The sequence below is a fragment of the Venturia canescens genome, chromosome 2, assembly GCF_019457755.1.
Source record: "Venturia canescens isolate UGA chromosome 2, ASM1945775v1, whole genome shotgun sequence".
Classification (NCBI taxonomy): domain Eukaryota; kingdom Metazoa; phylum Arthropoda; class Insecta; order Hymenoptera; family Ichneumonidae; genus Venturia; species Venturia canescens.
The window spans coordinates 3147325-3167718 of record NC_057422.1 but is presented as its reverse complement, the minus strand read 5'-3'; the positions used below and the strand labels follow the sequence as shown (position 1 = coordinate 3167718).

Here is a 20394-nt window from a genome sequence, read left to right as displayed (position 1 = left end):
TATGATTGAGTACAAACTTAAACAATTGGAAAATAATTGTGAACTAAAAACCGTAAAGATCGTTGTCTCGGTTATTTATTCGTGGGATTTCAAACAACTTGCGGAATGTCCAGAGGACAAAAACACAAATCGAACGGAATTGTGCGGGCGTGCAAAAAAAACCTTCTCATCAGAGGAATGGGTTTCATCCTTGCAAATCGTCGTTAAAGTTTTTTTATGGATTTCTTTCCTTCTCTCTCTCAGTGGCATTCGAAAGGGACAATTCTTGCAGTAAATGTCTCTGGCGAAATGTTGATTACCTTCGTTTAATAACCGCGGGTGCACGCAATCGTTCTTCATTATTTATTTCTTGTGCGTGTATAATCTTTGTTTACTATAGCCGGGATCTTCACTTTTACTGAAAACGAACCCACAGACTACACGGAAAGGTAAGAAAAAAATTAATTATTTATATTCTGATTACTGAAGCAACGTGTGTGATCACTGAAATTTGCACAACCGTTTTTTTTTATCCCTTCTATCCAAGCTTTTTTCAACTCTGGATAAATTTCACAAAAAATCAATCGAGAAAAGCATACGCCGTCCATCGCTAGACAATTTTGGGGACGATTTTTTTCATCGTCCCAGAATACGGCCTCAGATCCGAGCCCCCGCGCACCGACATTAATCATTCATAATTTTCACGACAGTTTGTTTTATCAATTTAAAAAAATGGAAAAATATTTCTCAGGAGTTGAAATAATTAAACGAAAGTTAATCCAGCTAATCGAGACAACAAAATTTTTTCCTCCGACAGGTAGCTTCGCCTAGATTGTCCCTCCATTTTTTAAAAATTAGCTGCAGCCTTCTCAACAGAAAAATGATTTTCTTTTCATGCAGTGATATATATAAAAACGCGGTTAGGATATGAAATGTTTCACCACACTTCCGTGCAGCTGTCGGTATGCGAGCTCGCTTCGCAAACTGTTTTATCCCCAACCGTTTTTATCATCATGCAATAGCGAAGAATCCAATTGAATCGTAAGAAAGTATAATTGTTCAGTCCAAATGTTACAAATCGTTCACACAGGCAGGTTCTATTTGAACTCACTTGCGTAGAAAAAGTAAAGAATCGACCGCGAGTACCTCAAAAATTCGATTTCGAAAATTTATGTTTGCGGGAGTGATGCATCAGAATCTTTCGCAACGAAATGTGTACGAAAGATCCGATTCTGTGCAAAAAATGTATCGGCGTGATTTATTGTGTGAACACTCAAACCTGAAGTGAGATCTCAAGCAATGATGATGAAGGAAAACAAAATTCCGACTTCGAAGACACAATCGACGGATTGGAATTGAATCGTGAATCGTGACGAGTATGAGTCTGGCGAAAAAAATGGTATCTTGACAAACCATTGCGACTGCAAAAAAACTCGTGAATTTTTTCATTCGCAATTAACCGCCTAATTAGCAATGCTAGCGTATTTTTTTATAGGACCTTTTTCTTCGAGAACGTTACGATGAACGACTTTTATTGGAAACTTTTTTCAATAGGACGCGTTCTAAAAGTATTAACTCAGAAATCGACTATTTTTCAATCATTTCTTATTGCTAAAGACTGGACTAGTATTCCCGCAACGACAGCACGCACATAGTCGTTAAGTTGAGGCATTAGAACGAAAATGATTATAAAGTGTAAAAAAAATCAGTTAAATTTTCAGACAGTTTAGGAGCGTCATTGTTGATAAAAATCAATAACCATTTGGGACAAATGACATGTAACCTTATGGAAGTCAAGACACATTCAGTGATATCTCCGTTAAAAATGATGCTAAAAATATGAAATTTTTTGGGCAACACGAGCAAGGCCTGCTGAATAATGTCATTTTTTTCAGATTTATTAGGAGATTTGCTGAGATTATATTAATAATAATCTGTTTCCCGTGCAGTTTTTTGAGGCTAGGATCGTCACCGTCCGTGTTTTCGACTGAGCTTTCACCAGTTTTTCGTCTCTTTTTCCCAACTCTTCTTTAAAATGTATGCAACATAGCCAAACTGTAAACTGGTCTAACTTTTGGGTAAAAAAAATGACTGTACGGCCTCAACTTCCTTAAATTTGATTTTCTACTTGTTCATCCAACGCTCGAACGAAGTTTGAATTGTGAATAATTGAAAGTGGGAGGATTTGTACAAAAAATAACTAAATCCACATTTTACGTAACAATATTGTTATTAATAGCATTCTTACGATGTTTTTTTTTTTTTCACTCTTTTTTATGACTTTGACAGGTGTGGACAGTAATGTGCCAGTCATTTGTTTCGTCTTTCTTCTTCGTTCTTTCATTCTTGTTTACGTTTTCCTTTTATTTTGTTTCTCGTTTCTCATTTTTATCTCGGTATGGCTTATTTACTTATGATAATTATATTCATATATTTATTCATTTATTAATATAGCTAATATAAATAAGAATACGTATTTTACACCTAGGCTGTTTTACAATCGACGACATTGTACTTAACCGCTACAGTGATAATTCCTAGAGAACCAATCACGCGTCTATATATACGCGATTGGAAAGTGAGGAGGTGTGTGAAAATACGAAGGATGGGAAGGGCAACGGACACGATAAAGAAACACTTGGGTGGAATGGAAAAGTACTGTCAACAACGATGCGAATCGAGGCAGCAACAACAAGAATATACACAAAAAGGCGATCTTTGGGACGACAAAGATCGCACTGCAATTGCTACGACGCGACCCGGCCACGTTTACGATTTTTACATGATTTTCGCTTCCAACAGCTCATACGATTTTTACGATCGATATGAAAAATGATATTCCTTGTTGAGCTCTTTTTGTCTCGGAATAAAAAATATCAAACGCGAGAATTGCACGATATAAAAAATCATTCGAAGTGAGGTTAGGACTACATTCTGAGGCAGATGATTCATGTCAGAATTGTGCATTCGACAGAACGGTATTAATATATTGACACATTTGTACCTGAATAGAGCACGACTATCGATCGATAATAATTTCCACTTTTCATATTATCGATAACTGCTTTGTGGACAATGAACAATTCAAAGGAGCATAAAACATCTTTAAACAGAAGTTTATGTCAACTAAATTCAGTTATGACGCAATATTTCGCGACAAATTCGTCTCGGTATGATACAAATTAGTTTCTCATTGTATCGTTCGTCAATGAAAGTAATGAACACACGCGTAAGAGTCGTACACAGTCAAGGTGAATTAATTTAAGTTAACTATAACCTACAACGTCGTATACAGGCACGAGCCTTTTTCTTTAAACTTCATTTCAGTTCTCCCGACGAGGATTGAGACTCGAGGATGATTCATCTCCGAGGCGATCGAAAAACAAAAGGATGGAAAATTTCGTGTTGCCAAAAAATATGATTTGACAGCTCCGAGGGTCGTCGCAGGGCGGCGCCAAAATCTCGGTCGAGAACTCGCTTCAACAGCGGCGCAACTTTTGCACTGTGATAGTTTTAAAAAAACAATGGTAAACACTACGCGAGGAGGGATTCGGTTGACACTAACGCACGCTACTGGCACGGCTTTCTCTAAAGTCTTTTCTTTTGCATGACTAAAAAACCTTACGTCGTACGACATTTCGACGCAGAGTTGGGCCTTCCTCTTCGTACCTGATAAAAAACATTAACATTTTTGCTCTTCCCCATTTCATTGGATTTTTTTGAGCTATCTATTTTTCACAAAAATAGATATATTCGACGCATTTTCTTTCGTATATTCGAATTCATCGAATGGCTTAAAAAAACAAATTGTCAGATTGTTATTCTCCCTCTGAGAAGTGTATCGAAAAAATATATTTGCAGGCTTCCAATCTTCGTGTCACGAGGTAACGAAGTGTAGCAAATTAGTTGAGTTATTTAGAGTCCAATTTCGAGATAAATTATCATGTATAACTCTAGACACAGCGAGTGCAGCTCCGTTCGATAGCACGTTTATATTTTTCAAGTATATCGAGAGGTGCCCCCATTCGACGATATAATTCCTTGCAATAAATCGCTCGCTTACACACACACCCAATTCCAATCGATCGTAAACAAAGCTCCGCTGGCTTATTTTTATTTTCCTCTTTTCAGTAGCAAAAAGAGTTTAATTGATAAATGCACGAGAACTACGTTTCAGTCGTGTACCTCTCATCGTTGTACGACGGGGACTGCGCCTTGATGCTTGGACAACAGCTAGGACGATTTATCGCGTTTCAGCAAGAGGCTTTTTCGAGAAACACGTCGATTTGCTCGCAACTGTCGATTTTTTTAATTGTTTTTTTTTCCACCTTTTTACAAACACTTTGGTATTGGATTCGTGCGCTTTTTTTGTGCAAATTTTATACGAGTTTGTAAGCGATATAAAAATCAACAAAAATCTTTCCGTCTATCACGGTCGTCCGTTTCTCGCACTCGGGACTCGAACTTTTCAGTCGTCTCGCGTCCTACGAACGATCACGATCCGCTTCATTTTTCTTCTGCTTTCTGTGCGACTGCCTTTCTTCCGGAATATCCTAATAACTTTCGTTATCATTGATACTTCATTTAGTTAATTCACGCCCGAGAGTTTGTGTGTGTATGACTATTTGCGAATCAGACCTCTCAATTCATTAAACGAGCTTATGCGTTATTGAATTATAATTAACGCTTGTGTCACGAGCACGTTTCATGTGGGCGTCGGCGAATATATTTGTGTATATTTTTTTCTTCTGCAGGATCGTTTGAGAAGAATTTTCGAGTACGAAACGATGAGAATTTCGTGCTAACGTATGTTTGTAGAAAAATTCACTTTTCTGAGCCAATTATTCGGATGCAACGGAAAGTTCTTGGAAGTGTTCGTATCTCCGGTGGGACAAAGTTCGAAAAAACCTGAAGAGGTTTACGAAAAGTTGGATGAAAACTGTTATCTTTTAAGTTCCCGTTTCACAACTACTGGTTTCCTTGTTTTATTATTCGCGCGCTTGATATAAAATTGTAAAGCTTACAAATGATTCGACACTACTTGTTTCAAAAAAGGCAGGTTCGTTGGTTTAGTCACTTGTTTTGGCATGATTTCCATGCTTTAAGTTTTCATTGTACAACAATGAGTTTTGTATTTTTTGGAACATTGTATTGGCTCGAAGAGAATTTAGTCAGTGAAGCGTGTTTCTTGAGCAAGTGGATTTTTGGTAAGTAACTCTGTACTAATAATTCCAAAGGAACAATCTCGGGCAGGAATTTTCTTCAGTTTCTCGCAATTCGAGTTGGAAAGTATTTGAAAATTTGTGCCCCCGAGGAAAGCCTGAAACGGCCACTGCTCTTTTCTGCTGCAACTTATTTGAGCAAATAAAATGAAAAACTAGCAATCAAATACAGAAGGAGAACTTCGGACAGTGCAGGAATTGAGATCTCTATGAAAAGTGTGTCACGCGATGAGCACGCATCAGAGTAATGTTCGTGCGTAGTTAAAAAATGGCTTTCAACTACGAAAAAATCTTCGCAAGAGCTAAAAATACACACAAATATGTTCGACGGAATTCACGAGCAGTGAATGATTTTGTTGTTGTCCCATGCAGACTAAAGAGATGCTTCGGTAGACTCGTTTGTATCGAAATTTCCCAAAATAGAGACATTTACGCGAAGAAAAGTTGTACGAATATAAATATATAGTGCTTTACTCGTCTTCGTTTCCCTCACTTGTTTTCCTTTTGAAATTTACGAGACGAATATCTTCCAACTGTTTTCGTTGGTGTATTATGACAGCCAAAGCCAGAGGGACGATAATTTCGGGACCTTGAACCGCGTGGCTTGTTGAACAAGAGACTATCGGGAGCTTCCCAAAGATTATTAGGAATTTCTTATTATTTTAATCCCACATTCCATCTGGATTGACGAACACTGAAACGAGTAGCAAATCGATCGGCATCATTACTCCTGACGCCGTAACGTCTCTCCACTAGCGTGATCAATTATCTTCGTTGTCGTCGTGTCAGAATGGCTTGCTTTTTTCTTCAGCTTCATCTTTCACTCTCGGCGACTCGGTCCAGTTAGTGTGCGTGTGTATTCGTCCGTACGTGTTTGTGCTTATGTTCGAAAATGTGCTTACGTAACATACACGAGTCTCTTCGTTTCCGAGCTTTTCGCCAACTTTCTTTCGGGACCAAGACCCAGATCGCCGGGTGCGTGGGACGTCAAAAAAGCAAAAAAGAACTCCGATCACGACGAGGGAAGGGGAAAAAAATTCGAATGACCTCAACTGGTCCCTCGGATCTTTTTCCTTCTTGGATAAACGATCGTTCTTGTGCGATTCTCGTCCATTTTTGTTTCATCTTTCTCTCTCTCTCTCTCTCTTTATGATTTTCTGTCGCGTCCGAGACCTCATCTCTTCCACGAGACGCCAAAAGGACGCGATGTTATCGAACGTCGTCGTCGTCGTCGTCGTCACGCTGCGAAATCCATGAGATTATTCATCTCGTGGACGGATTTCATATACAGCATCGCGATGTACGTCCCACCGACGATGATTTCGTCGGTGTGTTCACATTTCCGGAATTCAACCTGGATCAGCTGGCTGGCATCTCGGAATTTTGGCTCTGCGACAATTCCAACAGATGGCATTCCGAAAGTGGTATTTCTCGGGTTCTGGCGCTCTGCTTCTTCTGAAATAATAGCAAATCGAATATACCAAAAATGAAAACAACGAAATAAGGAAAGTTTTGTAAAACTCGATGATTTAAACGAGCGTGCCCAATTGCTCGAAATAAATTTGTACCATTTCCTGTACCGAGAATATCCAAAACATTATTCAGCAGCTCTTTTCCCCGGAATAACCGATTCGTGCTCCCGATTTATTTTGTACGAAAAAGCTTTAAAAACCACATCCACGAGCCGAAGCGTATATTTGAATAATTTTGCACGCAACAAGAGTCCGAATTTAGTGGAGCCTCAGTTTTGCCGAATGTTTGTTGAATTATAATTCAACACTGCTTAGAAATCTGTACCTTTCTTCGAAACGGAAAGCAGCCACGATTCTCGTTGTTTGCTGGCGGATAATTGACCAACAAATCCGGAGTTGGCGAGCTGTTCGGGCCGAGTACATTGAGCTCCTTGAAGCACTCGGTCTCGATCATCTGCAACGCGAAGAAAGCACGCATGAGGCAAGAGCTTTTGATTCACAAGTCACGTAGGAGTAAGGGATAAAGATTGAGAGAGCGAGAGTGTGTAGGCGACTGCGAATTGGTAGACAGAATAACTTCTCAGTCTTTCTCTCTTTCTTATCTCATTCCTTCTCAACATCGTCAATTATGTTTTACACCCAAGGGTTCACTTTGTCCACTATTTAAAACCGGGCTCTGCCACATTCGAGTCTCGTCGATCTATCCGAGTGCCTTTTTACTTTACAAACAAAACGAAACGACGAACTTTTAATCGACCTCCAGACGTTCGACCGTGCGGTATTCTCGGTATCGACATATACGTCACGTTTCAGTGTCGCTCTCATCCAGCGTGTATCTCGACGATATTTAACAAACACGTGCGGGCGAGGAAAGCGCAAGCTACTCTCGTTTTCGCAAAAAGGCAAAACTCAAGCGTCCAGTGACACGTTGAATCGCCTCTTTCATTGACGCGGACAATTATTCTCATTTGTAAGAAAACAATCGTTTTGATACAGGGACTCTCAAATATTCCGGAAACTAATGAAACTCGCCTGCTCATTCTGAAACCACAAATAAATATTCCCGAACCTTTTTTTTCACCTGACGGAAAGCACACTTTCGTTTCACGCTGTAAAATAACGAGCTCGCCTCACCTCATTTTGCCAGGGGATCGAAACCGATCCTGTGTTAAATTGACTGTAAAACGTGTCGTCCGTTGCATCGAGATTTACTCCTTTAACCGTGGAGAATTGTTCTATGTCGAGTACGTCCTTGGCGTAAACCGCGTGCGGCTGGAAATAAAAAATTTCAACATTTCAATAGGTCGTAAAATCATGTTTTTTTTTTTTCGTGCAGAAGAACATTTCCAATATTTTTATTGGGTCCAAGAAATATTGTTCGAAACGTTGTATCTTTGAAACATGCAGCTTGCTAGATCGGTGTTTCCGGTATTTCTAAGCTTTTCGTGAAAATTAACAAAGCATCGTCACGGCTTGTATTTCTTTGGAATTTTAATCCAAATTTTGACGTTTTTTCGCTGGATTTTGAATCCAAGTTACAGATCAATATTTTTCGAATTATAATTTACCAGTTTTTGGATAATAAAGGAGAGAAAAATTGCGTAGGAAAAGCACTATCGCCGAAACAACGAGGTCGCGAGCAAAGTAAAACCGTCCAAACCCAATAAAATCTTAAAGTCGACCTATAATTGACGCGGTGCAAAGTTGTTTCAAGCTTTTCGAGACGCTCTTTCTCCGAGCCTTCATTTTTCTATCCCTCCTAAAAGTCTCGTTCGTACACAAAGAGGCTCGAAAAGTTAAACTACGGTTGAAAGGTTGAAAGGTAGCAGAGCAAGAAGCGAAACAGTTTTTATTTCGGTTGCTGAGCTTGGTGGTTAGCGAGGAGAAGTCGTGGTCAAAAGTACGTTCACATATCCGGGAGAAACGGGAAATTTCTATGCCGCTTGCGTATAAGCTTGCTCGCAACGCGAAGCAACAGGAAAAGAGAAAAATGATGGAAAAGGAAAGCCGGGGCAAGGGAAAGAGAGAGAGAGAGAGGCTCAGCCAGACACGCTTTAAAACTGTACTTTCCATAATCGAATTACTCGACGACCACTCACGCAAGTACATCATTTCTTCCCTACAAATTCACTACGATAATTGCCGCAGTGGTGTACAGAGAGCCAAGTCCAATTAAGGCTCGGAGAACGAGAGTGCAAACCTTTTCATTACAAACACAAATTGTGACCAAAGAAGGAAAGAAATAGAAAGCAAACGAGATTAAGAAAGGCGTTTCTTTTTTTACAGGAAAAATTCTGAATATTCCTCGAGGTGCTCGATTACATTTTTCCACTCAATCGGAACGGATTTAAAGCACTTTAAGGCGCCTTCCAACGTCTCATTTCTTTGATAACTTCTTAAAAAATTTGGGCTCGTTGCGCCAACTTGAAGTTGCTTACGCGGCGAGTGGCCTGGGAACTCGTGGAGAACTCTGAATCAGCGAATGAAACGTTCGTGCAAGTGTGTTCTCAATATTCGAATAAATCGAGAAAAATTGCGGAGTTGGCACTCACCGTTGGACAAAAATGTGCTCAGATCAATTGTCGAGTACAATGAAGTAAATAGAATAAATGAGGGGGACACTCACATCCGGGATGAACGGAGGTTCCGTCATGCCAGCTTCGACCCTCTTCCAGTTGAGGCACTGGAAGAAGGCATGAAGTTTGACTTCCTTCGCTCCGTACCTGCCGCTTTTGCAGCCGAGCCGATGTTTCGGATTTTTCTTCAACAGCTGTTGGCAAAGGCTTTTAGCCTCCTCGGTAAATTTGTGAGAATATTTTTCCTGATCTTCCTTGACGCGTCGGTCGACCTCCTCGCGTTTGACCTTCTCTTTGCGGGCCCGAAACGGGGCCTGGCCCTCGATCATCTCGTAAAGGAGGCAGCCGAAGCTGAACCAATCGGGGGAGAAAGTGTACTTCTCGTTGTCAATGACTTCCGGTGCCATGTAGCCGACGGTGCCGACTCGACCCCTGACCATATCGCCCTCCATGATTTCGACCGCCAGACCAAGATCGGATATCCTCACGTGGCCGTGATCGTCGAGGAGAATGTTCTCGGGTTTGCAGTCTCGATAAACGATTCCTTGGCGATGGAGATGTTCCAGGCCGCAGGCAACCTCGGCCGCGTAAAATCTCGCTCTCCCAATGTCAAAACCAGGCTCACCGCCCATATTGTAAATGTGAAATTTGAGATCACCGCCGTTCATGATCGTCAATACGAGGCAGAGGGCGTCCTTCGTCTCGTACGCGTATGCCAACGAGACGACGAATTTAGAATTTATCTTTTGCAGTATGTTCTTCTCTATCAACACCATTGCCTCGCCCTTTCTCTTCTTTATCCGTTTTTTCTCCAGTTTCTTGCACGCGTACATTTTCCCCGTGGCTCGTACCTGGCATGCGCATACTTCCCCGAATCCACCTTTCCCCAACACTCGATACATGCGGAACGTCTTGTACGTGACGACTTGACCCTCGAGCCACTTCCACTGGAGATACCTGCGAACATAACCGTTGAAATATTAGCAATTATCATCGATTTTTTTATTAAGACAAAGGTGAAAACGATGCTCCAAAAAGTCCTTATCGACCAACAACTTGGCACGTACGCACCACATTTCCGAAGAGCGAATTTATTATGTAAAAATTCATTTTATATAATACCTTGACCAAGTTATAAATTCGGGCTTATCGATCGAGAGCAGCTGTTCGGAATACAATTGAGTCAGGCTGATGGGAAAAAGTTCGATAAAGTATTATTGTGCGCCCATAAAATGGTACTCTGGTTGGAAACTATTATTACAAAATTGAAATATCGATGCTCGACATTGGCTGGTTTCGCGAGTTCGAGTAGCGTGGAACGTAGCGATTTTATGGCTCGAGCTCGCGACGCTTTTACGTTTACGGATATGGCTGCAAAGATTCCTGGATTTGGGGATCGGTGGGAAAAGAGGCACGACGAATAAATGGCGGACTCGTCTGTCATGTTTTCGAGCACTGTTGTGACCAATCCATTGCAATAGGAATGAGGAAAAAGGAAGGAATTAAAGGAGAGCAAAAGAGCGAGGGAGGGCGAGAGATAAAATGTCATTTGGCTACGTTGACACCGAGCAATGTAGCATTCGAGCAAGATCCCTGGAAGTGAGCCAGAAAAAAGTTGATCCGCGGCGGCTTCGCGGTTTTGTATCGCGTCCCGTCCACATGCAGCAGAAATAATAAGTTTTTCCTTCTGCTTTGCCGAAGCTGCTTTACTCCCGTGTGTTTTCTCTTCTCCCCGTCTCTCCCTCGCTCAGGCTCCCTCCTTGCCATCTCTTTCTCTCTAAAAATCGAGAGAAACTTTGTCGGAGAAGGGACGACGCTGTAGATTACAAGGCAGCGCATTTGAATGCTTACAGGAGGGCGTAAGCCCCCCTCGTTTCGAGGATCGACGAGATGAGAGACAAGAAAAACGGAGGTCGGGCGCGACACACAAACAAAAGGGATCCGCGAGCTCTCGTACGTGGGAAGTCACGCGCGCGCACACGAACTCGTACAAACTCGAGTTTGAATCCACCCTCGAAAGTACAATTTGTTCGGCTCACGAGACGTTTCTCGTCCATGCAATTTGTCGTCTTGGAAAAACGCTCCTTCGTACCGTTTTTCCTCCTCGCTCTCTCTCTCTCTCTCGTTGCTTCCTGCTGGGAAAACGAGAGAAATGGAGAAAACCGAACCGAGTCCTCGAGTCCCAACGTGTCTCGGGCGACTCGAACTCCGCCAAAGAATTCTCAGACACACCGGCGATTGTCTCGATTCACAATACCGAGGTACAGGCTGCTGCTGTCGCTGCTCACTGTTTTCGTAAAGTTACACAGACACACGCGAAGCTACTTATGCTTAACGAGCGAGAAATCAAGTAATTCGAGCGACGACAAATTTACTCGAAGCTCAAAGTTCACAAAACACAACGTTATTCGAGAATCTCTCTGGGCAAGGGCGCGGAGATTGAACGAGAATCTTAGTGGATTGCAACAAATTGCGATGGGCGGAAAAATGGAAAAATTTTGTTCAAATACTTGAATCTTCGCTATCGTCATCGTTGCAGAGCGAATCAAATAAATTGTGTAGAAAAAATCGAACAAAAATTTTCGAAAAATTGAATAAATTCTTTTGAATTGAAATTTTTCAAAAAATTAAGCAACTTATTAACAGCAACTGGAACGAGGAGGATTGAGTAAGGCCTGGACAAAGGATTTCGTATTTTATTGGAAAAAAAATGTAACGAAAAACCGAGAATTTAGCACCTCAAAAAATGAATTTTTTGTTAAAACTGTCGGCATTTTTTTATAAATCAAAATTTTGACAAATCCTTCGTCCAGGACCAAGAACACTTTTTTAGTTGTCACGTCCACCGGAAGTGATGCTCAAAAGAGGTGCTACTCGAATACAGCTGGAGTTGCGCCATTTTGAGGCATTTTTTGATGAAAAAAAATGTACGAGCACATCACCATATGCAGTAACGAATGTCGTTCACAGTTTTTCCACAAACATTTATTTTCTCGTTGAAAAAAATTCAAGAAAATGGGCTCAAGGAGTCGAGGACTCGAGCAGCGAGCAAAGGCGACACTTTCGCACCTCGTTTTTCTTGCTGGCTAAAGTATTTCTGGGGAGATCGTAAAAAATGTGATTTCGAGTGCAACAGCGAATCGCATTCACCTGTAGAAGTAGACGCTGTTGAGGAACAGCGAGAAGGGTTCGCCAGCGAGAAAATTTTTCACGGTCTGAGATACATCGACGAAGAGTTCTTTTCCCCCGGAGCCGAGCCGCTCCTCGCATTCGGCGATCAAGGAATCGTTGAGTATATCGACGACCTCGGAGTTGTTGCTCCTGAGATACTGCTCGAAGAGATCCTTCGCCAATTCCATTCGATTCTCATCCATCTCAATCTCGTACCTTCCCAGGGCATCCAGGAAGAGTATGTAACGATGAAACGATTGATGCTTGTCCTGGCAGAACTGCCGGAAGAGGAGTCGACCGATCGGTTGTTGATCGACCACATAGTTGTAACTTATGTCTGGAAAAAAACAAGTTGAAACAGAAGTTAGCAAGTGGCTCAGAGCCGGGGAAATTTCACTGAAAACAACAAACGTTTGCGCTCCAAAATTCAAGAGCTTCCCTACAAACTTTCCTCCACGTTATTTTTCATTGGTCGTCGGCCTTTCTCGTCTGTCTCCGCGCACGAAAATTCGTGACAAACATCCCGAGCAAAGTGACCCCGGGACTTTGCTTCCCGAGGATTCCGCAAGGTCGTTAAACTGCCCGAGATTAATTGAATTTCATGCCCCATTATCACCCCAACAGCGTCGCTCCCATAATTGTTGGAGCACTGTTCGATAACCTGGCGACCAAAGGAGCGTGCGTCCAACTTTTATTAGCGTGAATTCGAGTGAAACAGCCTCACGGATCTTCCGATAATGAACTTTAGTCGCATGGGCTTCCCCGCGCGGGTGCGCTTCGAAAGGGCAACTTTCCAATCATTATTTTCGTCCCGAGGATCGCTCCTCTTTCCCCATTGACGAGTGCACTTTGGCTCTGACCGCGGGATGCGCTCTCCCGGGCGAACCGCAGCACAGCCCACTCGCCGAACTCTCGGTAATTCCATCGCAGCGAAATATTTGGTGTCGGGCTTCTCGCTCTCGGCCTGAACATCGGTCCAGGCTCGAGATTGACGGAATTCGGTGGTCGGCTCTCCCGCGCCTACTTCGATTTTCGTGGAAAAATTCGTGCGGCCAAAACAACTGCGGAATTAGGCGATAATTTCGTGTCCGCGGTCGTCGAGGCCGCTGATCGCATTCTCGCTTTTCACTTTTCAACTCGAAAATGATCAAAAATTGTTGAGATTCGTGTGGTGCGGTATGCGCGAGCAGGCGGAGACTTGGGAACGAGTCGGGAACTACGGTCCCGGGCTATAAAGCTGGCGGAGTTGAAGTTCGCACCGCTTTCACGGCCCATTGGCGTTGAAAAGCTTCAAATTTGAAATTCGCCGGGAAAGAAAAGCGGGAGATTTACTGGAATAATTCGGCCTTATTCAGGTCACTTCGTCAGACATTGCGAGCTTGAGCGTGCCTCGAATTGTAGAGTTTATCTGAAAATCCTCAATTTTTCGAGCTCCCGGGTCCTCGAAATCGGGCATCGGGCAAAGACTCAGCGAAATTCAGTGAAAGTGCTTTTCGGAGAAAAGCCGAAGACGCCCGAGACGAGGATCTCTCTCGGTATCGAGAGGCAAGAGCTTAACGGAACGAGGACGAGGAATGTTCGCCGTCGCTGCGAACGACGATCGCGTTGAATAAAGAGGCTATTCGAGGAAGTGCCAGCGGATGACGCAGAGCCGAGGACGGTCAAGATGACGCTTCGCTCGGGATGGTATTTTTTGTGCGGCGAACGGGGCTATCGGGACGGAAAATCTCTCGCGGAAGATCGGTAATGAGAGGCAAGCCGAGTATTGGAAAAGAGGCGTTTGCAGACGGATAACTGGCTCCGCGGGCCGGAGGATCGCGCGGCTGAAGAAAAGGGCAAGAAAAGTTTGAGGCTCGTGTGTGTTCGGGGACAGTAGAAGGAACGAGGGCGCACAGGCATGGACGAGGAAGCGAGGGGATTTGTCGAAGATTCGATAATCCTCGACGAGGTCAGCGGAGGGTCGCGTCTTGATTGACTGGGAGGTTCGAAGGGGAAGCTCCTTCTCTCTCTGGCGCTGGTGGGTTCCTCGTCTCGGAGCCGGGGCGGGGGGGGGGGGGGGGGGGGCGGTAATTTGCTCGAGTGGAGGGCCAGAGCGGATCGGGACGGTGGCAAAGTCGACGCTGGTGCTCGTGAGAGTGAATGATTGATAGTATTGGGAAAAAAATGACGTCTCTCGAGGCTTTTCCCGAATCGCGTTCTCGAGAAATTTCCGGGCTGCTGTGCTTCGCGTCTCCGTTTTCCCGCTCGTTTCGTTTCTGCGCGATCGGGGCGACGGGGGAGTGTGAGGGGAGAGCAAAAAGGCGAGATGAGAGGCGGACGTGGAGCGAGGTCCGGGCGGCATTGATCTCGCGATCATAATGATCGCGTTTTCTTTGCGCGCGAATCGAACGCACGCGTCGCTTCGTCGCGAGCGTTGAAAATCGTCAGTTTCTGCCAATCCAGAAAGCCGCGAACGGAAGCCGTCGCGCCTCCTGAATGCTCGTCACCGTCGACACAAATTTTCGGAGTTTCGGGCTGCCCGGCGCACGAGAAATGGAACGACGAGAGGGAGCCTCGAGCCCGATAAGTTATCAATGAGCGTCAGGCCGCCGCTGATTAATCTGCATACCGCTTTGTCACAGTCGCCAAATAATCTCGGTCGAGCTCGGGGCTTGCGGAAAGAGCTGTTATCAATTCGAATAACAATGCTCGCCGTCGAAGCCGGAGGCGTGCATGGTAAAAACGAGGGAGAGCGAGAGGGGGCCGGTGAAATGGGAAACGAGGGATAATGAGACGCGTATTCCCGAGGGATATTAACAGGGTTCGAGTCCCCGTGCGCGCGCGGGGATATTCGGCGCATGCTAATTCCGACCGACGTCTTACGAGTTCCCTCGTAATATCCCGGAGGCAAATGTCGGATGGATTATTGATTAAGGTCGGCTAATCGGGCGAATCTCATTGACGCGGATTGTGCACGCCGCTCGCGAGAATACATTTAATGAAAGGTCCGCTGTCGCGGCTCCCCTCCGGCGGGGAGACCGCGCGGAGGCGACGCGATTCGATTTTCCCTCACGAATTCAATTAGCCGAGGAACAAAAGACTGGGAGATGCGAAAGCACGGACACTTTTCCGTGCGTCGTCCCCGGGGAGCCAGAAGACCGTCGTCGAGGCTCCTTCCGCCCGGGAAAACCCCCGATTCGAGGCTTCCCAGTTTCCCAGACGAAATACGGAGACGCCTGCGTTTCGAAAATCCGCACGAGTTTCCTCAGCTTCCGGCTTCTTCAATCTCGCCGATGCTAATGAAAGCTCGCGCTCGGGGCCTCCGAACGCGTACACGCGCCGATGGATCGAGGCGTCCTTTGAGCACCGGTGCGTACGTAGACGCGCGTTTATAACCGAGCCACGAGAGCTTTTCAACGCCAGCAGCAGGAGGCAGACGATCCGCGAGGAAGCTTCGTCTCCGCGACCTGTCGCGAGAGAGCTCGATTATATCTCCGCCAGAGCGACAGAAGCGAGGCGAGGAAGAAGAGGAGGAAAATCAAGAGGGACCCGCAGCCTGCTTTGCGCGAGCTTTTCCAAGCGAACTTGCGCTTTCGCCGCACAATTCCCCGCCGGGCACTTGGAGTGTCCGCGCGTCGAATGCAGCACGAGAGATACGAGACAAATAAGACAATTGCGATTTCCGATATCGGGGACGGACACGAGCAGGCTAAAAATACAACGACAAGTTTGAAGAGCAGCGCCCGAACGCGTCGTCGTAGTATTTCCTAGTGTCGTCAAACCTCCTTATTTTTTAAGTGGTAAACACCGCCAGGGCAATTACGAGCGTCACGGCATACGTTGAGCTGCGCAAACTAGAAGCAGTTCTTTATTAATAGGTACAAATGTGTTTGCCTTTACGTGCGCGCGCCCGACCGCCTGCCTTCGTATCTTTAATTCGTAGCATATTATCGCGATAACGCGGCCTGCGAGAGCTTCCGACACTTCCTCCTCTCGATTATATTGACAGTGAACATCGCCGAGGCTCGACTCGCGTGTGGCACATTTCCCTCTCTCTCTCTCCTTTCAACAACAGCGCTCCGAGACTCATCGACTGCCTCGGGCACGAGCTCGACGCCAACAATGCGAGCGATGACCTACATGTTAACGAATAAATAACGCGAATAACGAGACCCAGCACTGAATCGAGTTTGTATACGCAACGACGCAGAGACGCGTTTAGGAGAAGCCTTTCAGTTTTGTCCGTCTCCGGGACGTAACCTCGTCGTCGATACTTTTTGGCACGCGACACTCGTGTCGCGAACTCGCAGCCTCGACGAGGAGCTTCGATCTCGCGGGGAGAGGTTCGAACCTTCGTTTCCCCCCGGTCACGATTGTTTTTCGAGGCTTCCGCGGGAATTCCGATTTTCAGTAATCGTCGATTTTGACGATTTCACTTTCTCGGGGATCGGACGACGGGCCTGCGACGGGACGCGTCCGACGTCGGCCCGCGTGCTGCTCTCGCTCGCCCGATCCACTTTTGCCAGCCCGAATCCCGCTTTGTCAACTTTATTCAAAATCTTCGGTAAAATTCGCCTGAAAAAAGTGATTTTTTGTGAATTTTTTAACGAGCTTTACTCACCGAGCTTATCTTTTAGTGCTATGCATTGCGATATGTGGGGGAATTGGAGTATTTTCCGCCATTTTTTACTCTTCCCCTTGTTGCTGTCACCACCGCCTGAAACATAACGAAAGGATGATTGAGAAAACGCTGCTGCTACACGCGTCCTCGTTACCGAGGACTTTGAGGAGTCGAATATCGCGCTGTGCTCTCGCTTCGCCGTCCTCCGATTTCCTCGTCGCCCTCCCTGGCTCGACCGAATCGTATTAAAGTGTTATTGTATCGTATTTATTACGAGATATCGCTACAGTCTTGTCGCTGCAACCGAGCCTCGGAACGCGAACGAGTCTGACAATCATTCAATCGAGCGAAGTGTGAATGAAAAATGAACGAGGGAAAAGGATCTTCGGTCGCTCGATTCGTCAATCGGTTATTCAATGCTTTGAGGTATTGCTTTCACGAACCCGAATATTCTACTAATAACTGATTTTCAATAACAGTTAAGTCAAAGTGCAGACGAATAGATTGCCGAAATTTCGGGTCAGGTTTTCGAACATTTAATGAAGAATTGAAAAGAAATTTTCTCAAACATTCTAAATTCCTCATACAAACTGGAAGGAAGATGATGCGTTACTTGCGATTCAAAAAAGCTACTGAACTTTTTTGCACTTTTCATGATCAAAGAAACGATTGAAATTTATTCTCGGAATTATTAAAATAATGTGTAACTTAATTGTTTGTTGAGATTGATCAATTTTTAATACAATTACAGAGGTTAAAATACTTTCGTAGTCAAATCGTCAAGCAAAATGTGACAACAGCCATTTTCTATTTACTTGCGTATGCATATCCTCAAAAACATTATAGGGGAGACCGGGGCAAAACGGGATACCCGAAAAATGAGGAAAATTTTTTTTGTCTTTTTCTTTTCAATTTTTATACTTGTCCGAAAGGAACATGAAACATATTTTTTTCGAATTCTCTTTTTTTTACATCACTTCCAAAGTGAAAACGTTTTTGCACATATATACAAAAAGTATTTTTATATCTGCGATTACTGCCTCGCGGATTACTCTTTACGACAGTAATCGCAGATAATGTTTGCGGACCATCATGTCTGGTTACACCTGCACACGAATCATGTGCCCACTCTGCACAATTTTGGCACTGAATCCATGATTCAGTGGACAAAGAATACAAATTTTTACAAAATAAACATTGGCAATCTTCGTTATTATCCATATCATTAATTTTTAATTGAATTACAGAGGGTGCGTTCGACGTATACGTTAGAGCATTGACGACGCTGAAGTTTGCAACGTTGGAGTCCAACGAAATGAACGAAACAAACGTTTGTAATTCACCAATTTTTTATTTCACGAATCATTGGTGCAGCTTGAAAAACTACGAATCGCAAATTTGGCAGGGAACAAAATAGGAGAATTACTGGAATTATTGGAGAGTTTTTTTCGATCATTTCGTTGGACTCCAACGTTGGAAACTTCAGCGTCATAGAGCATTGTAAGTGCTGAGATCGCCTTCAACGGAAGCTCTCCGTTACGGGTGCAAAATGCATCCGAGGTGCATTGAATTAAAATCATAGTAAAAAAAAATTTCATGAGTTTTTGAGGAGTAACCCCGTTTTGACTCGGAATTTTTTTTTTTTTTTTTTAAATTGAAAAGAATCCCAGTACATTTCTTAGTTTTTGTGAGTAAAAAATAGGCAGAGCTTCCCAAACTTCTGAAAAATTCAATATTTCCTTAGGTATCCCGTTTTGCCCCGGTCTCCCCTATTTCCTTATTTTGGTTTCTGGCTCTTTAAGGTGGGTGGATCACGAAATAAAAATAATCGGAATTTGATAAAATTTGGCAATAACATTCTTTGGCATCGAGTATACAAATACGATTTTTTTTCAATTTTTTTACCACATGGTTATCGCATAATTGAGCGTAAATCGAAGTTTTTATGCACGAGATGTACGACTGTATATATGTAAACTCTACGCTTATACACGTGAACTTTTGAGTGTTCAATTACTCGAGAGCTGTGTGGTAGAAAAATCTAAAAAAATGTATATTGTCTTATATATTTTGAAAGAATGCATTGACCAAATTTTATGAAATTCTTATCGTTTTGAAATTCTTAATATTTTTAACATAATTTAGCATGGCAAGATTGTATCGTCGCGATCCACCCTCCTTAAAGTTGGAAGGGTCCTATTCCATGAAATCCAAATCCTCGCAGAGGAAGTCTGCCTGCCAGGTGTATAACCCTTAAAAAATGTGATTTTCGTTAATTGTTTTTTCGACAACTGGATCCTACAATAATTCGGGGAATGAATGCACGCTGTATATTTCTAGAATATTTTCAAATTTCAACTCTTAAAATAGGAATTCGATGTCCCATTAGATCCGCGTGAACTGCCTTAACGACTAGAGTTTTCAAGTTCGCACTGAAAAATCGAGTCCCACGATTTCTCGGTCCCCGGATCGTTCGCCTGAGGAGTCTCCTCAAAATATTGATAAAGTATCATTAAAACAGTCTATTTTTTTGGAGTCTGGACAAAGACACTGACAAACGATCATTTCGAGGTTTTTGGATCGAACAGCCGCAGAAACAACGTGAAAAATAGCGCTCGTAGGCCTCGTTCCATTGGGCAAAAATGCGTGTAAAAACGGTGAGTACGCCCGGGAGAGTTTGACACGTGTCAAGAGCCCGCGTTTTAACCCTCTCGGAGCGTATGTTGCTTCTACGCAACACGCGCTTCCAGGCCCAATGAAACTGCATCGGTCAGTAAGGTCGGGGTTCTAACTGCCTATTTCCACGAAGCAAGGTTAGATTGCACTTTAGATACTCCTAAACCAAGAGATAAACTGCTTTAACTCGTCGAAATATCAATATAAAGTCGGCGTTTCATGTTGAGTTGGCGTTGTGTGAAAAGGTGCTTTAGTTATCGCAAAAGAAAAGTGGGTATAAAATTTTTTTTCGTACTCCAAACGTTATTTCCTTTCAAAGGGAAGCTAATATGATGTATTTAAGGTATTCGGTGCTAGATTAATTCGTAAATTTTCCTGATTTTGCTCCCCAAGGACCTGGTGCTGCGCGCAGCGAACATTCAAAAATTCATATTTCCCAACAAAAAAATCGAAATGTCACAATGGATTCGGAAACTAGAAAGTATTTTGAGAAAAATTTATAAAGGGAATGATTTTCCGTCAACGCGAAATAGGTCTCGGTCTGAGAGGGTTAAGGGAGTCCGAGTAAGTCAAAAGCCGCAAGACGTTTTTGGATTTTTCATCGCGCGGTTAAGTATCGAGGAGAGGCAGGGAGCCTCGGAGGGAATAAAGGAGGAGAAAAATGTGTGTTGAAATTGAATCGCATCGAGTGGTTATAC

General features: G+C 43.7%; 2 protein-coding genes across 4 annotated transcripts in view; one reads left to right on the top strand and one right to left on the bottom strand.

Annotated features, from left to right (window-relative positions):
- Positions 1-12: 12 nt before the first annotated feature.
- Positions 13-20394, top strand: part of LOC122406827 (TIP41-like protein) — a 45139-nt gene continuing 24757 nt past the window's right edge. Inside the window, exon 1 of the mRNA XM_043412584.1 lies at positions 13-428. The gene's annotated coding sequence lies outside the window, so the exon portion shown is untranslated. The remainder of the gene's footprint in view (positions 429-20394) is intronic.
- Gprk2 (G protein-coupled receptor kinase 2) overlaps positions 2191-20394 on the bottom strand; it is a 38645-nt gene continuing 20441 nt past the window's right edge. For 2 of the 3 annotated variants that reach the window (XM_043412568.1, XM_043412569.1), the window contains exons 3-8: positions 17021-17116; positions 12400-12757; positions 9300-10206; positions 7808-7945; positions 6999-7127; positions 2191-6656 (exon numbers count right to left, since the gene is read on the bottom strand). In XM_043412568.1, the coding sequence (XP_043268503.1) occupies positions 6561-6656; positions 6999-7127; positions 7808-7945; positions 9300-10206; positions 12400-12757; positions 17021-17116 (1724 nt within the window). In that variant the 3' untranslated portion in view covers positions 2191-6560. Of the gene's footprint in view, positions 6657-6998; positions 7128-7416; positions 7715-7807; positions 7946-9299; positions 10207-12399; positions 12758-17020; positions 17117-20394 lie in introns of those variants that run through there. The other variant, XM_043412570.1, reaches the window with a different exon arrangement.